This window comes from Sciurus vulgaris, assembly GCF_902686455.1.
Source record: "Sciurus vulgaris genome assembly, chromosome: 9".
Classification (NCBI taxonomy): Eukaryota; Metazoa; Chordata; class Mammalia; order Rodentia; family Sciuridae; genus Sciurus; species Sciurus vulgaris.
Genome location: NC_136469.1, coordinates 66,778,646 through 66,800,177, shown reverse-complemented (window position 1 = coordinate 66,800,177; position 21,532 = coordinate 66,778,646). Strand labels below are relative to the sequence as shown.

The following is a 21,532-nucleotide window of genomic DNA, read 5'->3' as shown; positions in this document are numbered from 1 at the left end:
AATGTTTACTCACCAACTCATATGAAAAATACATAAGCTATTCTGAGAGGGTCTATGTTCACACATGAAATGATGATTTTAAAGAGGAGCCTCCTGTTGTATTCCACGTGGAAGACTCAGCTTATCTGTTGCTTAAGCATCCTGCATTTCCTTTTCTCCACAGATTTCCAGAAATTATTCAGCAGAGTCAGATATTTCAGGTGACAGTATTATCAGTTTAAATGTGCCTTGGGGTACTGAATAATTATACAGGAATTCCAAATGAAATGTGATTTCAGTGTTATTGGACAGTAGGGCTGAGGAAAAGGACTGTTCAGAATGAAATCACTTTATGAATTTGACTTAGTTCATGGTGTGAGGAAATGTCCCATTAAAACACAAATCCCCTCCCTTGAAATCTCTGGAGTCAGTCATTGAAAATTTTGCTTATTGGTCTCTGATGTGCCCTTCTTATTTTATGATAGTTTATTTCAATATATTGAGGAAAACTGATCACTTAAAGGTGTCTGCTATACTAAAAATGTTAATTTCTGGTTTGAGCCAAATATAAAATTACTTAAAATATACTTACAATATACCTTCGGGTACTTATATATAAAATAATTTTAGATATCCTTGTGGAATTTTCTCCTCTCAGATTTTACTATACTATATCATCACTAATTCCGTTGGTGATCTTGGCAATAGCCTCTTTGAACTTCATTATCTATCATTGAAACAAGAACGATGTTTGCCTGTAAATTAGATAATTATGGTGGGTGGAGTGGGAGTTAATATTTTAATGTACTTTAAAACTCTGAGAACAAAGTGCTAAGTAAGCATGAGACTTTGGGAGATACTGAACTGGCTACTTTCTGTACCTGGTCACATTTGAATATTACAAACCTAAGTGAATAATTAAAGACCTTACATATACAAAGTCCATGACTATGGCATTGTCACTCTTTCAGGATCATTAGTCACCAAGGAAAGAGAAAAAGAAAGAACTCCTGAAAAATTGAAAGGCTAGGTCTGAAACCATCATGGAAGAAATACATCATATACATACAGTATCATATATTTAAATGAGAAATTTTTGTAGTTATTGCAAAACCGTGCTCCTAATTCCAATGGTAACAGGATTTTGAAATAAATAACTATAAAATTTTCTCATTTAAGCTAATGTTTAGAAATTTGTATCAGTTAAGTTCTTTTTATATATTGGATAATTAGCCCAAAACAGATTTAAGCATAAAATTTGAGACAAAACATGTAAATATTTTGGCTAAATTACTGCTATTTTTTTAGTCTAGTATAACTTAAGTCATTGTGGTACCTTTTATACTTACCAAAAAAAATTCAGAAACTTTTATAAATTAATTCTAGTTCATATAATTTTATCATACAAAGATTAAAACCTGTTTATAATTTCAATGTACAAAAAGTTTCATAATAATTATGAAAATAAAAATATGCATATAATTACATCCATTTAAAATGGATAAAATGCCTAATTTAAGCTCATGGATTTTAGGAAGTTTTCTGAGAAACTCAGAACTGTAAATTTTGCAGTGGTTCTTACTAGCCTAGGCCTTGAGAAAGTTACTGAATCTGAATTTCATTTTTCTCCAAGGGTTATCACCAAAACTAAATGAAATAATGCCTGTGCACTACTTAGTACAGTGCTTAGTACTAATAAATGTTAATTGCTATTGTTATTATTTCATTTATAATTAACTAGAGGGAAAGAGAGCACAGCACAATATTCTCTAATTTGGAATAGTATTTGCTAATTGCCATGCACTTGGTGTGTATCCAACACTTCCTTTCCCTGGATTAGTTATTGTTTTGATTTATTTCTCTAGGCACAGTAGTAGTGAAGGGTTAGATAAGTTGAACTGACAAAAATATGTCTCTTGATAAGAGGAAAATTAATTCTGAAAACCCTATTTAATTCCCGCAAGAACATTAGCATAGAATGTATTACAAAAAGTTTTTGTGGAATGAGAAGAGTTTGATGAAAATATTTGGAATATGAAAATAATTCTTGGAAGATATTTCAATGTTATTAAATGATACCTGAGCAGAGAATTACATACATATGTTTTTATAAATATATTCAGACACACACACACACATACACATATATAGGCATATATAAAATATGCTTGCATAATCAAATGTACTTATATATGCATATGAATATATATCTCTGTATAGATATAGTTAAATAGCAATATGTCCACAATTTCTTGACCACCATTGTTAATAGTATTGCACTGAAATAGTAGCTTGTCTGTATGCTTAAGAAAAGATGCTAAATGTAGAAAATGCTAATCACATTTAGTTACAATACAACTAATTTTTCCTACTTCTAGGAATATTCAACCTATTTAACTTTTTATTTTAACTGAAAGTAATGTGGGGATGAAAATAAAGAGAAATTTGATTTTTACAATATTTATAACATCTATGATTATTTGTACTTCTTTTGAAATGCATGTATAATTTCCACTGGCAGTAGTAGGAATATCCTATATAGATTTAAAACAGTCATAAATCTCTCAATTTGGATATCTATACGCAGTGAGATTAATGTATATGCATAGTACATTGTTAGAATTAAATAAAAACCCACTTGAGGATAGTAGGATCTAAAATGGTAAGGATATATGATGATTTAACAATTCTGAATAGCTCTGCAGAATTGTAAATCCTGCTGTTACCAATAAATTGCCCTACGGCAAAGAGTTGTACTTTTTCTCTTTCTTTTAACCTTCTACCTTAAAATTCTTGAAGCCTCTAAGTCAAAGGAAGTAAATTTTATATAAGAATAGTTTGCATTCAGGATTTTTACTATGATTAGCATAATTTTAAATCTTTTAAGACTTCATAATTAATCAATATGATATGCTAATCACCAGAGTATTACCAGGTATTAAATATATGAGTGTGTGTATATATAAAAATATATACTATATATGTAAATATATGTATATGTGTACATATAAGTATGTGTATATACAAATATGTGTGCCTATATGTAAATATGTTATATATGTGTAATTATGATGTACTTGTGTGTATATCTACACATGCACACACATCCCACATACACAGCTACATGACAGAAAACATAATATGGAAGAAATAAAGAAAGCATAATATGGAAGAAATAGCTTAAACTTGAAATCAGAGAACCTAATCTACACTACCCCTTATAATGTTTGGCTTTGTGATTTTGGACAAAATGCTTAAAATCTTTTCATAATTTTTGAGAAATGCAAAGTTTTTATGTACTATCTCTAAACTTCCTTTGAACTGTGAGTTTGTGAAAACCATATGACTGCCTATTTTCATTATATTATCAAAGCATCCTAATTTTGCTATGTCTGATTCAACATGTGTGTTAGACAGCTTTCTTTAACTGTGACAGAATGCTTGAGAAAATCAACTTAAAGGAGGAAAGGATTATTTGGGCTCACATTTTCAGAAATGTCAGTCCATAGTCATTTGACTCCATTATATCTGAACATGTGGGCAATAGAATATCATGGCAAGGATCATGAACATGTGGGCAATAGAATGTCATGGCAAGGATCATGTGGTGGAGAAAGCATGTCTCCTATTGATGACCAGGAAGCAGAGAGCAAGAGAGAAAGAAAGGGGCAGGTGATAAAATACACTCTTCAATGATGTGCCTCCACTGATCTACTTCCTCCGAGTAGGCACTACCTCCTGAAGTTTCCACAACCTCCCAACAGCAAATTTAGCTATTAATACATCAATTGATTCATCCATTCATGTGGCAATAGTCCTCATGATGAAATAATTTCTTAGAGGTCCCACCTCTCAATACTGCTATATTGGGGATCAGGTCTTCAGCCCTTGAGCTGTTCTAAGGTCTAAGCCCTATCAACTTGCAATAAATTTTGATTATTTTGCTATCAAATCATTTGTTAATGAAGAAAGTCGCTTGGCTGATGATTTTCCTACATGTTGAGGAAAGACTAGATGGGTAGATGAATGGGTTGTTGCATGAATGCATGTGAATACATTGAGACAGAGAAAATGTGAAGCAGAAAATCTGAGAGCAAGAGAAAGCAAAGCACAGAATGAATCAATTCTCTTGATTTCAAAGAACAGTAAAGATTCAGCATATGTAGAAACTATGCTACTTTTAAATGAAAGAATTTTGTTTTCTCCATTTTAGATTAACCACCATAAAGGATTTATATATTTAGAAAAAATTAAATGAGTAAAGAAATGAACTTTGTGCCTTTAAAAAGGTTAACCATTTTTCATTTTATTTTGAAATGAGAATTCTGACCAAAATTGTTTGGGGCAATTGTTTTATATTTGTCTTTCTAGATAATGTGGCTTTAAGCACAAATTAATTGTGCAAGGGAAATGTAGATATGATACATCTTTGCTTTCAATTTTTAGAATAATTTATTTAAAAGTTATTTGATAAGTTAATTATATAAAATGATGTAAGTAGATAGATTTTCAATAATTCTACTGAAGATGTGATAAAATTTCTTCAAGAAATATCAAAACCTCAATATTTTTAAGGGGAATTCTGAGCTCAATGAAGACATTTTCTTTTCTCTACTATCTTGCCAGCTAAACAGTGTTTCCTGCAATTGCCTATTATATATACAAGATATAAAATAATTAAATAAATGTTCAAACTAAAAATAAAGTATATGATTAATACCTTGCTGAATAAGTTGGTTCTTCTGGAGTCATGATAATGCCTGTGATAAATTCACATTCAAGTACATTTGCAAGTCTACTTTTGTTTTAATTTTAGTTGGAACTTGCTTGTTACTGAATATAGGAATCCAATTTTATAAGATTATGCCTAAATTAATATAAGCAAAGATTAATCCATGAATACTTTTGAGTACCTAATGTATTTAAGCTTGCCGACAGACACTCTAAGTATAGTTTCTATGATCAAAAAAATGATATTTTTCAAATTAGACAAGACATGCATCCACAATGGTAGTTACATCATGAAAAAGGACATGAAGTGGGAAAGCTTATAATGGTTTAGGAGTTATTGAGTTAGTTTAGTGATCTCATAAATGTTTTATTTGGTATGTATATTTGCAAATTTGAATTTTTCTAAAATGATTTTATCGTCTAAAGTATGTCTTATTTTAAACACAAAAAATCTATGTGTGCATATACACACACACCAAGCATATATCTATCATGTTTTACAGAAGAAATTAGGATTTGAAGTCATGCAAAGTTCAACAATTTAGTTTAGTGGGGATCTTTACATGCTTTATCTGAAATATAATAGTGTTTTTAAGAGATAAAAATACATACTGTTTGTCAGTTAGCTTTATTATCTTTGAAAAGTAAAATAATTTACCAATCTCTCATGAGCATACCTGCATTACTACTTTTACAGATGACATCTATAACAGTTAAAATTATGATATCTGCATGGTTTTAAAATTACTATAAACTGTGGTTTTCACAATTACAGTTTTGTAGACCTTTGCCTTAATTTGATATTTGTTTAAATGTTTCTGATGGATCTATTTGTTACACAAAATTAATATTTAGCAGTGTTCAAACTTAAATACACAAACTCGTAGTTAATGACCTTTCTAATATATAAGAAGATAAGTAAACATGATAGGTTGCATTTAAAAACATATATGTATACCCACTTGTGTGTCACTATCTTTGTTATAAGGGTTAGATAACAACTTTATTCCCCTCCCATGGAAGAGGCAGAATATCAACCTCTAGTAAGGGAGATAACTAGTTATAAAATGGTATAACAGTAATATTTGGGAGCTATCTTTTTTTCTTTGTTATTACTTGATTATTCTTCCATGAAGTTTGGCCAATAGGAAGTATATATAGGGTATAATCTGTTGATCAAATACCATGTGTGTATGGAAAAATAATTTCATCTGGACAAGTCTAACCTGCTTTTCCCTTCAACATTATAAAATAAAAGTGACTATAAAGTATGTTAATAAAAATGCCTCAGAGGGAACCCCCTAGTGTGTTGTCATGTTAGTTATATAGTTAAGTTCCATTTGAGAAATTACAGAATTAAAAATTAAGAAAATAAACCCAGGATGTCTGATGTTGGATTACACTGATGATATATGTGTATTCACACAAAGGGTAAAGAGAGGATATTTCTGTGCCTGCTGAAGTGCATGAAATAGGAAAGCCTTCTTTCCCAAGGTGCTTCCTGTGAAACACCAGGTTGTTTACAGAATGCTGGCCGTCTTTTGGGACAAAGCCAAATTTAAGATGAGATTTCATAGCTGAAGAAAAAAAGTAAATAAATACTGGGATTGGAAATGTTGGCTGAGATTTCTCATTCTTGGGTTATGCTGTTTGCTCTAAGATGAACTGTTTCTTCTGTGTGCTTCCTTGCTGTTTGCAGAAAGATGAACTGTTTCTTTGGTGCATTTTTTTCAGTATATCTTAATTCAGTGCTGAATTGACTAATTTGGTATCATTTCTGCAGGTTTCTACCATTTATTAAGTAAGGTTTAATGTTTAAGGCAATATTAAATGTCCTGTCAGGCAATAGTAAAATACTTCCATTAAAAATGTATTGCCAATATTCAGCCAGAAGTCCCCAACATCTCCTGCTCTAAAACAAGGTTGATTAGAGACTCTTCTCTTAGAAGACCAATTTAGGATCCAGGACAAGCTGAAACATCTATATAAACACACATCACTTCTTTTGTATAGACATTTTGGTTATCTGATTTAAAATGAATTGGTTACTTCAGCTCCAGTTATAGGAAACTTATACTTCCTAACAAATTGCTAAAGAATTTTGTGCATTCAACTCAGATACTATTAAATTTCAATGTAATGATTGATTTACATTTGTATAAGAATTATCACATATTAAGACAGGTCTACATGAAAATGATTTAACTTTGCAAGATAAATCTAATAATTGTTGTCTAAATATTTTTATAAATCTTAGTCTTAAAACTATAATTCTGTTTCAGAAATTACAGGTTACATAAAAACCTATCAATTTATCCATTTGATTATAATACTAAAATATTAATATTCTGGCTAGTAAATATATAACATAATTAGGAAGTACTCTACTTGTATGTCAGTTAAGAAATTCTTCCTTCTATTCTCTCATAGGCTCAGCCAAGGACATTTTATTCAAAATATATAGAAAATGGAAGGCAAGAGTGAGAGATGACAAGCCAAAGTAGTATTATGATCCATGCAAATATAAAACATTGGTGATAAGAGAAAGTTAGGTTCACACCGTATATATAGTAGAAATCACCTTTGCATGGTGAGGCCACCTGAAGGTAGAGAGTTTAAGTGTAACCTGCTATGCTTATCAATTCTGAGAATTTCAGCCTTTGCCTTTCATGCATTGATTTATGCATTGAATAATATGTTATCTTGATGTGCTTTTTGTGGATAGGTATACACAGCCATTTCTTTGTCATATTATTTACCCTGAATATATCTTTTACTCATTTGTCGCATGTTTATAAGTAAAAGATGAACAATTTTAAAATGTGTGCCTGGTTAGAACTGGAAGAGAATAATAGAAGGAAACCATGCATGGCCAGATGGTAAAGAGTCCCAGAGGTTTGCAATGAGTGATATCACCATTTGCCCGTGACAATTTCTGCTTCCTCTAATGTTGAAGTTTGAACACTAGAGAAGCACGCCAAGGCAAGCATATTAAGCAGGTTTTATTTAAAGGTAATAATACAGACTTCTCCCAGGAGGCAGAAGGGAGCCATGGCTAATGTTCTAAAGTCCCAAGAAGTAAGCGCACCCTACATATTTTTTACTTTAAGGTCTCTTGTTCTCCAGTTCTCTCCCCACTTATCCCTCCTTCCTGCCTATGTGACTAGGCCTGATTTTGCAGGTGAGATGTAAAAAGTGAGAAGCTAATGGGGCAGGGGGAGGGCTAAAGTGATTCAGCCAGGCAAGGGCCCAGAGGGCATCAGTTAGCATCTCCTTATCTGTAGTTCCTGATAAGGGCAGGTAAATTTGGTTATTAATGGGCTCTGCAGATTTTTGATATTCCATTTTCCCAGGGGCAGTCTCCAACTTCCAGAGGCAGATGGCTTTCATGGCCTTCATTTCCTTGATTTGACCTGATCCCCTATTTCTACACTAACTGCCTGTCCCCAGTTCTGGCTTCATAAGTTCAAGGTCCACATAGAAAAAAATCTTATTCCTCATAGGTATAAACCTGGAGGACTGTGTCCCATAGTGATTTAGAGCAAGGACATTGGAGCGAAGGGGGCCAATGCTCTGGCCCTTGTTGTGGGACTTTTCTTCCATTTGGTATGTGCCATATTGCTTGCACTAAAAACTTCATAACTATATTAAGTTGTATATTGACATTGATATCACATAATTATTTTAAGGATTAAATGAGATACCATATTGTTAAAAATTAATGGAAATTTTTAAACGCTACTTGAATTATGCTGTGTATTTTCTTATTTTATTGTATATTTTTTGAGGTATAGATCTTGATATTTTTATATTCACATACATAGACTCAAGCAAATTAATATATTCATCACTTTTCACAGTTAAATTTTGTATGTATATGTAAAAGCACCTAAAATATACCATCTCAGCTGTCTTTTAACTTATGACACAATATTAATTATCGAACTCATGTTGTACATTATAACTGTAGACTTAGTCATCCTACATAACTGCAAGTTTGTTTCCTTTGACCTACATCTCCCCGTTTCCTTCCTAGACACCATTGTTGTTCTTTCTGCATCTATGAGTTTGATTTTTTGGATTCCACCTACAAGGATCATGTAGTATTTTTCTTCCTGTGTCTGGTTTATTTCGTTTTGTATCATGTCCTCCAGATCCAGTATTTTATTAAAAAGAAGACAAACATTTTTTGAGGCTTACCTATTTAATTTCAATGAGTTATTTCCAGTTTGCACTTAATACATGTAATAATCATTACAGATAGATATCAGTTTTCTTAGGTTTTTACAGAGGATGAATATGGGGCTTAGAATTTGAATACATCGCACAAGTCATATACTTAATGAGTGGCAGAATCAGAATTTGAAATCAAGCAATCTGTTCTTAGAAACACTGTGTTTAACCAACATGGTGTGGACAACCAAGCACTCAATAAAGGTTAGCCACAATGCCTATCAGTATCATTATTGTAAGTGTATGAAAAATGTCCTCGTTCTCCCCTAGGATTTAATGTTAGTTCTTCAGGAAACACGTCTCCTTTCCCTCAGTCCAGAGATTTGTGTCTCTAAATGTTCTATAAATATCAATGAGTTTACCACTATACAAGGTAATGAAAGCCCTGTTCAAAAAATGGGAAAGGGGTTGGGGGCTGCAGGGGCGAGGAAATAGAAAAAGGAGTTCAGATTGTAGTTTTGATTCCTGTATGCTCTGTAAATGAGCTCTCAAAGTTTTTCTTGATTTTTATCTCCTATTATTCAGAAATGCATTCTTCAAAGTATGAATTTCTAAAGATCTTGGGATATAAGACATTCTGTGTATTAGCCCCTATCCTGCAAAATGCTTTTGTACCTATTATATTGTCCTACCCGGCTCTCCCTGCAATAACACTTTGATGTACTAGTCATCATTTCCATGTGTAAGAAGTGACTGTGTTCCTGTTCAGTTATCATGCTGCTTCCATGCAATGTATTCCAGTAATAAATAAAGTGCATGCTTTACGTGAAAGTGTACGTTTTTCAAATACGTAAGTCTCTTTGGCATATTTCCAGAGGGCATGGCAGAGTATTTATGTTATTGTTTAATGGTAACACTCACTTCTTTATAGGAGCAATTTTTGATGAATCTGCCAAAAAGGATGATGAGGTGTTTCGCACAGCAGTTGGTGACCTCAACCAGAATGAGGAAATCTTACAGACCGAGAAAATCACATTTTCAGTGACATTTGTTGATGGCAACAACCCTTTTCAAGCAGTTCAAGAAGGTAAGTTATATTTTTTGTTTTTGTTGTTAATTTGAATAGCCATGAAATCAGACTCACAAAAAGTCATCAAAAATGGGCATCAGTTTTGCATCTTTGCTACTAATTGGGTGTTGCTTTTCTCCTAGAGTGCTGTTTTGTAAATGTTAATGCTGTATTCCACTTTCAGCATAATGTGGAAAGTTTTTTTTTTTTAATTGAAATAAAATATGCAAATGGGCATAATTATTTACAGCGAAAAGTTTTGTGGCATTTTCATGACTTTGATGTAAATGAAACATACTTTTAAATTATGACTGTCAGTATTTTTACTTCGGGCTTCTCTGAGATAACTACCACCTTGAGTGTTGTTACAACTTGCAATGACACTTCAGGTGTACTCATGACAAATGCATTGCTACAAGGAAAACCTTTAGACACTGCATACAAATCAAAGACTTTGCATTGATTCCTAACGTACGGACTTAGCCTATGTTTTTCTTTTTTTTAATCTAGAAGTTTCCAAATAATAAAGGATTTTCCTCCATTTTCTCTGATTGTGAATTTAAAGTTTTCAATGGTAATACAGACTGTTTTTGTTTTATTAGAATGATCATTCCTATTAACGAAAATTTTGACTGAAAAATCAGCCTAGTGAAATTTTATGTTTGATGCTTTTAAGAATCTCAGCAAAGCACTTACAGTATATGAAACTGTTGCTGATTGCTGTGGTCTGACTGTGTTCTTGCCAAAATTTTTATGTGGACACCTAATTCCTGTGTGGTGGTATTAAGAGGTGGTTTCTTTGGATGGTGGTTAAGTCATGAGGGCGCTGTTCTCCTGAGTGGGATTACTGCCTTCCAAAAGAGGCCCAAGGGAATTTTTGTCCCTTCTGCCATTGGAGGACACAACAAGAAGGTGCCAACTATGAGAGGAAATATACCTCATCAGACATCAAACCTGTTGGCCCCATGATCTCGGACTCTCAGCTGCCAGAACTGTAAGCAATACTTTTTGTTATTTACAAATTACCCAGTATAAGGTGTTTTGTTACAGCAGCACAGAATAAGTCACTAATCTGTTTTATATTTTATTGTGATAATATGTTTAGATTAAGGATAATGAATGAAAATTCATTTAATCGGTTCGTTTTATTAAAACAAATTTGATTTTGCAGGAGAAAAGGAAAATACTACATTAGCTGTAGTAAAATTTGGCAGGGAATTTTTTGTAAATGTCAAGCATTGAAGGGGTATGAAAATTAAACCTAATTGTCTTAAAAATGTGTCCTTATCATCTTCAATTATATCTGTTTGATATGCAGATAACTTTCATTAGAATACATTTTGATCAGTAGCACTGGCTTTTTATGTTTACTTCTGTCAGAGAATAAATAACAATAATTTGTGGTCTAAACGATTTTTCTTATTAATTGTGTAGAGTGAAACAAATATTATTTTTATGAAGTTAACAGAGTTGTTTTTAAAAAGCCATCTTTATAACCAATTGGGTAATAGCTTACATAATATGATGAGATTTTAATTTTTAATAAGTACTATCAGAGCAAAAATTAGATTGAATTTATGTAGTAATTTATATTTTCAAATCAAAATTATTCTGGGAATTTGGGGCCTCAAATAATAAATATGTTGATAAATTTTCTATGGAAATATTTAGAAGTTGTCCAAATTACTACTAGAATTCATAATGGGATCTACAAAATAATAAATTAGAATTTAAAGAAGGCAGACAATTTAAAAATATAAATATTCTCTGGGAACCATGATGTTCATTTTTAAGTCATCCCTATGATTTCTTTATTAACCATACTTTTAATGAACAAAATGAGAGCAGGAAAAACATGAGGACTCATTTATTTTTGTGATCACTTCTGATTACTTATCAATTATAGCATGTCTTTAAGTGGCAAAATCATCCACTTAACTACCTTAACTGAAAAAGTAGTAGGAGGTAAAAAGTGAAGGCAGCACAACAGGTAGAAAGGAATTATAAAATCAGAATAAATTTGTCCCTTATACCTTTTTTAAAGACTATGATTTAAAAAGTGAAGACAGTCTTTAAAATAAAACAATGATTTTCTTTTACAAGTTGTTTCATATAACCATTCTGCTGCCACTTACATTCTAGAAACAAAAATATCTCTCAAAAGAAAGACGGGGGTTGGAAAGAAGTTGGGGCACTGAAAGTAAATTGAGACAGAAAATGTTTCCCAGATAGAGACCACTAGGTATTTGTCAAGAAGGAAGAGTGACAGCTTGCCTGATGGCTTCTGGTACTAACAGGATATTCTGTAAGAGTTGTTTTGATGGTCTGCTCTGAGTAATGAACCTGAAATAAGTTCTAGGAAGCTTTGGAGATTATTCGTTTCCCCATTCAGTAGCAAGAAGGATTTTGTTTAAGTTTTGAAAAAAAAAAAAAAAAAAAATTATTTCAGAGCTTTTTCAGTAACACACTGGTTTGGAAAGAAAATATTCAGTTTACAATAGAATAAGAAACAATTGAAACTTACTATTTTCTTAAGTGTTATGAGGAAATAATTTAGGAGATAACTTTAATCATCAAAGATGGTCAATTTGCCTAAGATCACATCTTTACTATAACACTATGAAATCTACAAAGGAAACGGTGTAAAAACTCTGATTTTTTTCTTTTGATTCTAAGGAGAAACAAAAGATTCAATGATTCAGTTAGAACCACTTGTTTACACATAAAGCATGCCTAATGAACTTTTTATAGAAAAATTCAAGGTTTTAGTTTTTCTATTTATTTGAACATGAATAAACAGCAAGATCAAACATATATATATATATATATATATATATTTGGTGATAATAATGAATAATAGGGATCAGTGGAAAAAAAGATAAATAAAACAATCATCTGAAATCCTGGATTCATTTTATTGATAGAATTTCTTCCAACCATCCATATTTAAAAGCTAATTTTTATTGATTTTTTAAAATAAATTTTAAAAATTATTTTTTCTATAGTCATCATTAAATAAAAGAGAATTATTTACCAATTAACAGCTTACTTAACCTAGAGACAGGACTGGTATTATGAAAATCCTCTTTTATAGCTTGCTTATGGTATATTTTGGATAATGATAGTTCTTGCTGAGGTAAGTAGAAAGTGATGTCTCTGTTAAAACACGATGCTAATGTTCCATGCTCTGGAGGCTTCTTTCTCCCTCTAGAACGTATATGAAAGATGAAAGAAAAAAAAAAAAAAAAGAGTAATTCAGGTTATTTTCAAAGTTACATGGATGGTAATTATAAGGATGGAAAATTATTTGAATACTCTTAATATATGGATGAAGTAACTGAGAATCAGTGAAGTTAAGTAATCCTCATGAGTATTTTTATGGTCACTAGGGAAGTGTGTAGCAAAAAAAGAACTAGAGCAAGGGCTTCAGACTACTGGTCCAATACTTTTCTTGCTACATTTAGTATCCAACCATACACACACACATACACACACACACAAACACACACACACACTAATGTATTGTCAAACTTCAATACACACATACATGCTCATGAGATAATAGTGTGTTCTAGGATTTGAGTGCTTTGGGGAATGGAATGAGTAGACAATTTATATGTTGATATGTATTTGCCGCAAACATTTTTATGTTCATGACATCGAACAGAAGAAAAATTCCAGTCTGGGTGAAAAACACCAGTTATAACATTATATAAATCATTCTTGTTCTTTCAGCCTTGGATTTCCTTATCTGTAAAAGATGAATTCAGAACATAAGTGTATTTTTAAGGCATTTTCATCTCTACAGTTTTGTGACTCTTTAGAATACATTTGCTGAATTAGAAACATATAGAAATGATTATTTAGCTTATCATTAGAGAAGGCTTCACATTGCTGAAATTTCTCATAGTTCTTCTGTGACTGACTTTAAAATAAATTAAAAAGATGTATGGTGCCTATCCTTTGTTTTGCTACTTCATCAGCCTAGTCACCACAATGAAACGAACTCATTAGTATCTTTGAAATCAAGTAAAGGCCTTTTTCTAGTTCAGTGGACCTAGACCAACTTAGTTATTGCTAGATTTCCCTTTTTATTCCTCTCTTGTAGATTGTTTCCTCTGTGGTATCCATATAGTATATATAGCATAGATATAAAAATGTATGGTGTAAAAGACACTGGGGACTCTACTGAGCAGTAGCAATTGGTTGTATTGTTAATGCTTTGCTGAAACCAGCATACCATGGCCCATGGAAGGTGAGAATTTTAAAATCCAGAAAAGTAAGGAGAGTGTATTTGTAAAAATGTCAGGTTGGAAGGTGAATGCAGAAATATGAATCCAGTGTAATTCTTACTTCCACTATATTCATCAGGGTGAATTTATAAAATACACATTGATATTAATGGTAAAGTTCAGCTAAACATTTTGGAATAACTGCTCTTATCAGAAAAACACCTAAAATTGTAATGCATAATGTGAATAAGGGCAGAATTATACAATACAGTCAAAACTGATGTATTTGAAAGAAAATGTAGAACTATCATAATTCTATGTTTTGTGCTCTATAAAGAATATTGGTATAATTAACCATTCCAGGTATATGAAAATGTCCAGCACTTTTAAAACATTAAAATTTGAATCACTATATAGAAGTATGAGTCAATGAAATAAACTCTATTGAGAAGTCCAGGGATGATGGACATTATCAGTTGGATTTGCCTTAGATTTCTTACAAGATGAAATGATTGTAATTTTATGAAGTACCCTTGTGCAACAACAAAATTGTTTTCATTTTTGATTTATGACACCACTCTCACTTGTTTACAGTCATATTTAAAAGACACATATATCCATTTTATGTATGAATGTGGGATGACAGGCAAATAGCAGAGCCAGAAAGAGTGTAAGGAAATCTAGCTAGGAAAAAACACTTCTCCAAAACTCATCACCATCCATTGTGAGTATTTCTGGCGCCATTGGCTAAATCTGAATAGTCTCGTTCAAAGAGGAAATAAATGTAAAAGAATGATTTATGTGGCTGCACTACTTGATACTTTATTCCAGGGCTTAGTCTCATAATTTATATTCCTCTCTGCTTCAGTAGGACATTTTACTGTGCCACAAATCTGCTAATTCTAAAATTCTTAAATTGGTGTCTGCACTTTCCTAGCTTAGGACTGCAGTATTTTGCCTCCTCATCTTCTGTTTTTCTGGGCCAATTTTAATAATGCAAATTCTAGTTTCTTTTCTGATTTTTTTTTTTTAGGTAATAAACTAAATTGGTGACTCCAGGAGTCCAGAAACTAAACAACAAGTTCATGTAGATTCAATTTTACTAATTCAGTTATTTGCTTGTCTATTCACTTTTTCTCTCCTCTTTCTTTTCCTACATCAAAGTTAGTTAAGCTTTGAACTCCAGTGTCTAGCTCCTCTTGTAAATCCTTCTCCTATACACATGCATAGTGGTAGAAGGAACAAACTATGCAAATAATTTGCCTTCTCATGAGGGATATGGAATGTCAATTTGGCAACTGGACAACTTGTTTTCCCAGTGGATCTGGAATATTTAGCTTGGACATTTCCCCAGCAATCTCTTGCAAAGTCCTATATCACTTTTTCTCCTTGTTAGCCACATTTCAAGGAATGACCCATAAAGTCTTGAATCCACATCTACCTAAAGTATGCTCATTATTATTCATTATCAATGTAGTATTAAAGTATAAATGATTCTACATCTGTAAGTGACAAAACCAAAATGCATTCTTTTAAAGGCCTCACACAAACCCTTCCCATTGAAGCTATGCCCCTTAGAGGAATTGAGATAATATATATTTGGAATCTAATTTTGATAATACTCATTCAAATCCCTCTATCCAAGAACTCTGTAAATGCCTTGTATTGTTCCAAGATTGGTTTAGCCACACTGAAGGACAACAAAGAAAATAAAGGACACAGTATATGATACTAGAAGCATTGAAACGTGTCCAAGGGAAGCTGTTGATTTTAAAAATTTGAGAAGACATGCTGTTGCTTTCAATATATAACTTGAATTTTTAAATATGTGCATTCAAGAAAGGCACAGGTTGTTTTAGCTTTTCAGATTTTTCTTTTGAAAAGAGAAGGGTGATTTTTCTCTTAAAGAAATTCATTACTTTTCTTTTAGGAAACGATGAATGTAAATACAAATTGCATAGGTTAATTTTTTCGTATGCTTTATTGCTGTTCTCTTATATGTGTAAGCCTTTCCCTTGTCTCATTCAATATCATACTCTTAAGTAATAGGTGTCTAATACTACAAATAGATTGAAATTCAGATGTTTATAGACCTCTATATCATAATTTTATAGCCCTTTTGCTTGGAAGCCTTTTATTTCACTGTCTACAATTGTGTACTGTTATTTAAGTTCAGTCATAAAATATATATTTAAGCAATATATGCCACCCTGGATCTTGTTTTACTTAGAAGAATCTTTAGCAGCTTTCTTTGGAAGTTTTTTAAAAGGGAGTAAAGATTTGCTCATTTGTTCATGCTAAAGTGTTCTTTCTCTTGTGAATTACTTCATAATAATAATAGTAAAAATAAACACTTTCTCCCATTTCCTTTTACTTCTGTAGATACAGTGTGTGATTATTGTAACATAATTCAGTTTTTAATTGGTCCTTTATGATACTGACTCAGTGAAAGAAACACCTATATGTCTTCTCTGAATATGTGGCTTATTAAATTAAAAATCACATTTACCTACTCTCTGCAGTTGCAATGAGAGTCTGTTGGGTTGTCATGAAAATAGTTTAGGTTCATGTTGACAGATAACTTTACTGTATCCGACCATTATCAGTACTATTGAATTCCAAGTCTCTAATAACCCAGTTTATTTGCTTAGCTTGAGAACAAAGATAATCGGAATTTCATTTTCACATTTAACACCCAGTTTGGTGCAAACTTGGTAAGTGTTGTTGATTTTGTGGGACTCACACTATTTATAGTTTTCTGTACTCTTAAAAAATTGTTAGATTATCTTATAGTTTTCAAAAGAATAATCATTGAAACAATCACTTTAGAAAGGAGCACATAAAACACCAACGTGCAGGAGGAAATTGCACACTCTGGGAAAAACAATGAATCAGGAAGCACTTTACTACTCATTCTTAAGCTATTTTCTCTGTGCAATACTGTGCTCCCATTGGCCATCCCCCAGTCTTTCATGGTTATCTTGACCTTTATTCTATTGTCCTATGTGTGGTCCTGATCTGTGTATACCTCTTCCTTTTATACAATGTAGTGCTCTTTTTACATTTTATTCCTCCTCCTTTAATTCTGAATCTCCATACTGTACTGTAAACACACATGATGTCTGTATTTGGTTTAATATATGTCAAGTTGGTATCATTTACCTTTCTTGGAAAACAGAAATTAAGTTCATGGACCATGGGATTAAATAGCTTCCTTTATTTTAATCTGTTCTCTATATGATTTTCTTTCATCCCTTGATCAAACCTAGTTTCTCTGAGCCTTAGCTTCTTCATGTGGAAGATGGGGATGAACATACACTCCATGGGGTTTTGCATAATGACTATATGGGGATCATACTTATGGTAGGTGTGTTCCCTTACTAATCTGAACACGTCTTAATAATAGTGGAGTACATAATGATTTAGTACCATTTCATGCATCCATCAGTAAATTTCCATCCCTCTCTGGTATTTCCTTCTCAGACATCCTCTACTTCTTGTATTGGTGGTTCCCATGGATACTTCTCAGTCTAACCTTATTATCTACCTAGTTACCATAATAGTTTTGCCCAGCTGGATCTTTCCTCATCAAGATTCTGAATGCCATGGTTGTAAAATTATTACAGAATGCAATGCTTTTGCTTTTTTTTTTTTTTTTTTTTTCTCCGTGAGCTAGTTCTGCTAGTCAGCACAGGAAGATGAGAATTATATTTGTAGTATAATTTATTTTGCAAATAATAGTGATGTTGTAACATATGTACTTAGTGTTGGGAGGATTTAAAATACCTTGTTACAATTTCTGGGAAGTAGAGAAAGCCTGTGGAGACCAAATTAAAGCTTTCTGATGATTTGTGTAGGCTTAACACAATCAGTGAAGTAAATAAGGCACTGAGTCATAACTAAATGGGATTCAGTTGTAGAGAAGCATAATGTTGTGGAAGAGTGATATATATGAAGGTCAAATATAGAAATGAATTCAAGGAAAGCTTTATGCTTTGAGAGATGAATCATCTCTGGTATTTGAGCTCATTTCTGACATGATTGTTTAAAAGGTTATCATACTATGTTTTGCACATTTCCATTCCAACTACACATGGTCAAATATTAACTCTAAAAACTTGGTCACTGGTTTCCATGAATTTCTAGTACTGTTTTATTCAATAACATTATATTATGTTATTTTCTGAAGAATTCATGTCTCATTTCAGAATATATTTGCTTTTTGGTTTTTTTATAGACTAACATAATATGATGTTAAGATTGCCTACAGTCATTTCTTAAGCTGTATTTTCCAATATAAAAGACTTAAAAGTGTCTATTACATATGAAAAATATGTTACAGGATGGAAAATAAGTATCATTTCTCAGACTGTATTGAGGGAGCACAGCAGCTGTTCAAATCAGAGTCAGAAACAATCCTAAACAGGGAGTATTAATTAATAGTCTTAATATGAATTTTAAAAATGTTTTTGTACTCTTGAATATACATTTATATAATGTCAAACAGAATATGTCAAGGTGGTCCTCCATATTCATTCATATTATTAATAGGAAGGCTCAGGTGAGATGAAGTCAATAGGGATAAAAAACAATATCAAAGGGCACATTCTTACAAGTCAAAGAATAAAAAGCTGGCTTATCAGCCCATTCCACCTGCTCCCAAATCCTGTTCTTATTGTATTATAATTATTAATTCAGTTAGCTTCAGTATTTAGAGTTATTAGTTCCATATTTTTATTTAGTTTTGAATTCTTGTGATTTTGCCAAGCTCAAAGGAGTTTTGTCTCTATATTTATCATATATTACAATTACTATATATGCATATATACATATTTCTATTTTACATGCCATATGTACATATTCTGTATTTCTATGCATTTAACATGTGTACATACCATATATGCATAAGCACATACATGTTAATGGTGTGTTTGCATATTTTTGTATGCATATGAATGCACAAAAAAAATGTTAGCCAAGTATGCTTTTTTTTTTTCCCAATGCTGATTCCTGTTTTTCAAGAAACAGTATAAAAACCTTATTTATTATTTCCGTCACAACAGAAAAGGGCAGGTTTTATGTCAAACCACAACCCATTAGATTACTCAAAATTCATGCTAGAAATCCTGGGTGAGCACAGACAGAATGTATCACTAGTTCACACATTTTTTCTTTGGAAATTACTTAAAACTTGAGTATGGAAATGGTAAACCAAATGAAACAAAATCTAGGAATTACAAAAAATTTAAAATTGTAATTGTTTGCTTATTTATTAGATGCTTTTGTATGCACTGAACATATACTAGATTCATTTATACAGATGAATAAAACAATGACATCATATTGTGTTTGAAAATAACAGGAGGAATATTATGCAATGTAACAGGAGAGGTATGTGTATGGACTAATATTTGATGGGATGATCATGAAAGATACAAAAAGAAAAATTTAAGCCATTATGTCAGGTTGTATAGCAACCAGTCATGCAAAGGTAAGAGAGAGTAGCATTCTAGGCTATTGAATATGGGAAAATCATTTGGAGACATTGCATTGCTATGTTTGAGGGACAAGATTATCTTTTGAACACCAGCATTTTAATTTTGTTGCATTAACAAATGTTTATTTCCATCATCAAGTCATTTTTGCTGTATAACAATATTACTCATGCATTTGTTTCCCAAATGAGGTTCAGTCTCTCATGCTCCCTTTGGAAATGGAAGATGTTCCAAAAGGAAGTCAAATGGTCTTGCATGTGAGGCCTCTTGGACATGGATATTTCATTATTGAAACCTATTTGTATTTTAAATTCATCTCTGTAACTCTATTTTTTTAATATAGTTTTGGAAACATTTGGGCTGTTCATGTAAATGTTATTTTTCCTCAGGAGAGAGAAACAAAAATAGATCAAATTAAAGAATGAATTTTCCTCCATTTTCCTGGTCTTTTAGTACAGTCTACTGCACAGAGATATATTAATATTGAACCCTAAGAAAGAAACCTCATTTTGTGGCTTTTATATTTGCAATTTTCTGTATACTCTGACAAAAGGCCTCATTTGAAAAACCCAATAATGTGAAGTAACATTTCCTTATTTATTACTTACTACATCTCATGAGCTATTAAAAGTGCTTTTTTGGTTTTTGTCTACATAATATTTATACTACCTTATGACTTGTAGTTTCTATACTTATTAGCTTTTCACAGATGAGAAAGCTAAGGAGCAGGTAGATCAGGCTAACTTGTCTCACCAGACACCTTCTGAAGGGTGCCAGGAACACTGGTTTCTCTCTAGGTCTGCTGCTTGGAAGTCACTGGCATGTCAGTGAGAAGGAAGTAAAGGTATTTAGTTTCTTCCTTTTCTGTGTATCTCAAACAAAAAGACTGCTTTTCCCAGGCACTTCAGTGTTGTCCCTAGCACTCTTTGGTTTCATACTTCACTCATTCCTCTCCTCTCCTAGGACCAATCTGACCTAGGACTAGTTCTGGAATCTTGTACTGCCTCTTATTTTTCTGCTGTACCTTTCCCGTGCTGTAAGAAAAATGCGGCTCAGTATGGGTCCCAAGGCAGCTCAGACCCTTGAATACAGGGGAGCAGACACTCTGGGGTGCCGGTATGAGTCAAGGTCCAGCGACAGCACCCAGAAAGCCACTCTGGACACGGGAACTCACACCAGAGAGTTTATTACGCGGATGACCAGAGCATCTGCTCGGGGCTGGGAAAGAAAGAAAAGAGAGAGAGTGGCGCAGGAGCTTCTCCTAATTATTGGAATTTTGCGGACTAACAAGGGACCAATGACTGAAAAGGAGACTTGCAGGCTGACTAATGGACCAATAACCAGCTGGGATGTTCACAGACTGACAATCTAGTTTGTAAGATGGGCCGGGGGAGAAATGGCTGCAACGTACATGGTGGGGGAGCAGCTTTATATTATACTTACCACCTAATATATCCCTTTATAGAAGAAAGCTTTTCAAAATATCCTGGTTTGAATTGTCACTATTCCCTATTGAGACTTTAACTGACTTCCTTCTTTAAATGATATAAAATCACTTCTATTAACTTCTGTCTGTAAAAGCTGAAATCTTCATGTTCATAGTTCTGTCTTTGTTTTTGTTTTGTTTTGTTTTTGCACTGATGCAATGGTTGACTTGATGTTAGAAATACTGAGTCAGAATCCCTTTAAAAAGGCACTGGGTCTGACCAGACACAGCTGATATCTTCATAGCCACCCAAGGCATAGTTGAATGACTTTTCATTAAGAGGACATAATAATTTTTAGTTACATCAATATGACAAGTGTAAAGACCTTTATGAATGTTAATGCTCCAGTTGTATACTTAAAATGTC

At 32.5% G+C, this 21,532-nt stretch overlaps 1 protein-coding gene across 5 annotated transcripts in view; it reads left to right on the top strand.

Annotated features, from left to right (window-relative positions):
* Positions 1 to 21,532, top strand: part of GRID2 (glutamate ionotropic receptor delta type subunit 2) — a 1,449,748-nt gene that overhangs the window by 262,622 nt on the left and 1,165,594 nt on the right. For all 5 annotated transcript variants that reach the window (XM_079153230.1, XM_079153229.1, XM_079153231.1 and 2 more), the window contains exon 2: positions 9,815 to 9,970. In XM_079153230.1, the coding sequence (XP_079009356.1) occupies positions 9,815 to 9,970 (156 nt within the window). The remainder of the gene's footprint in view (positions 1 to 9,814; positions 9,971 to 21,532) is intronic.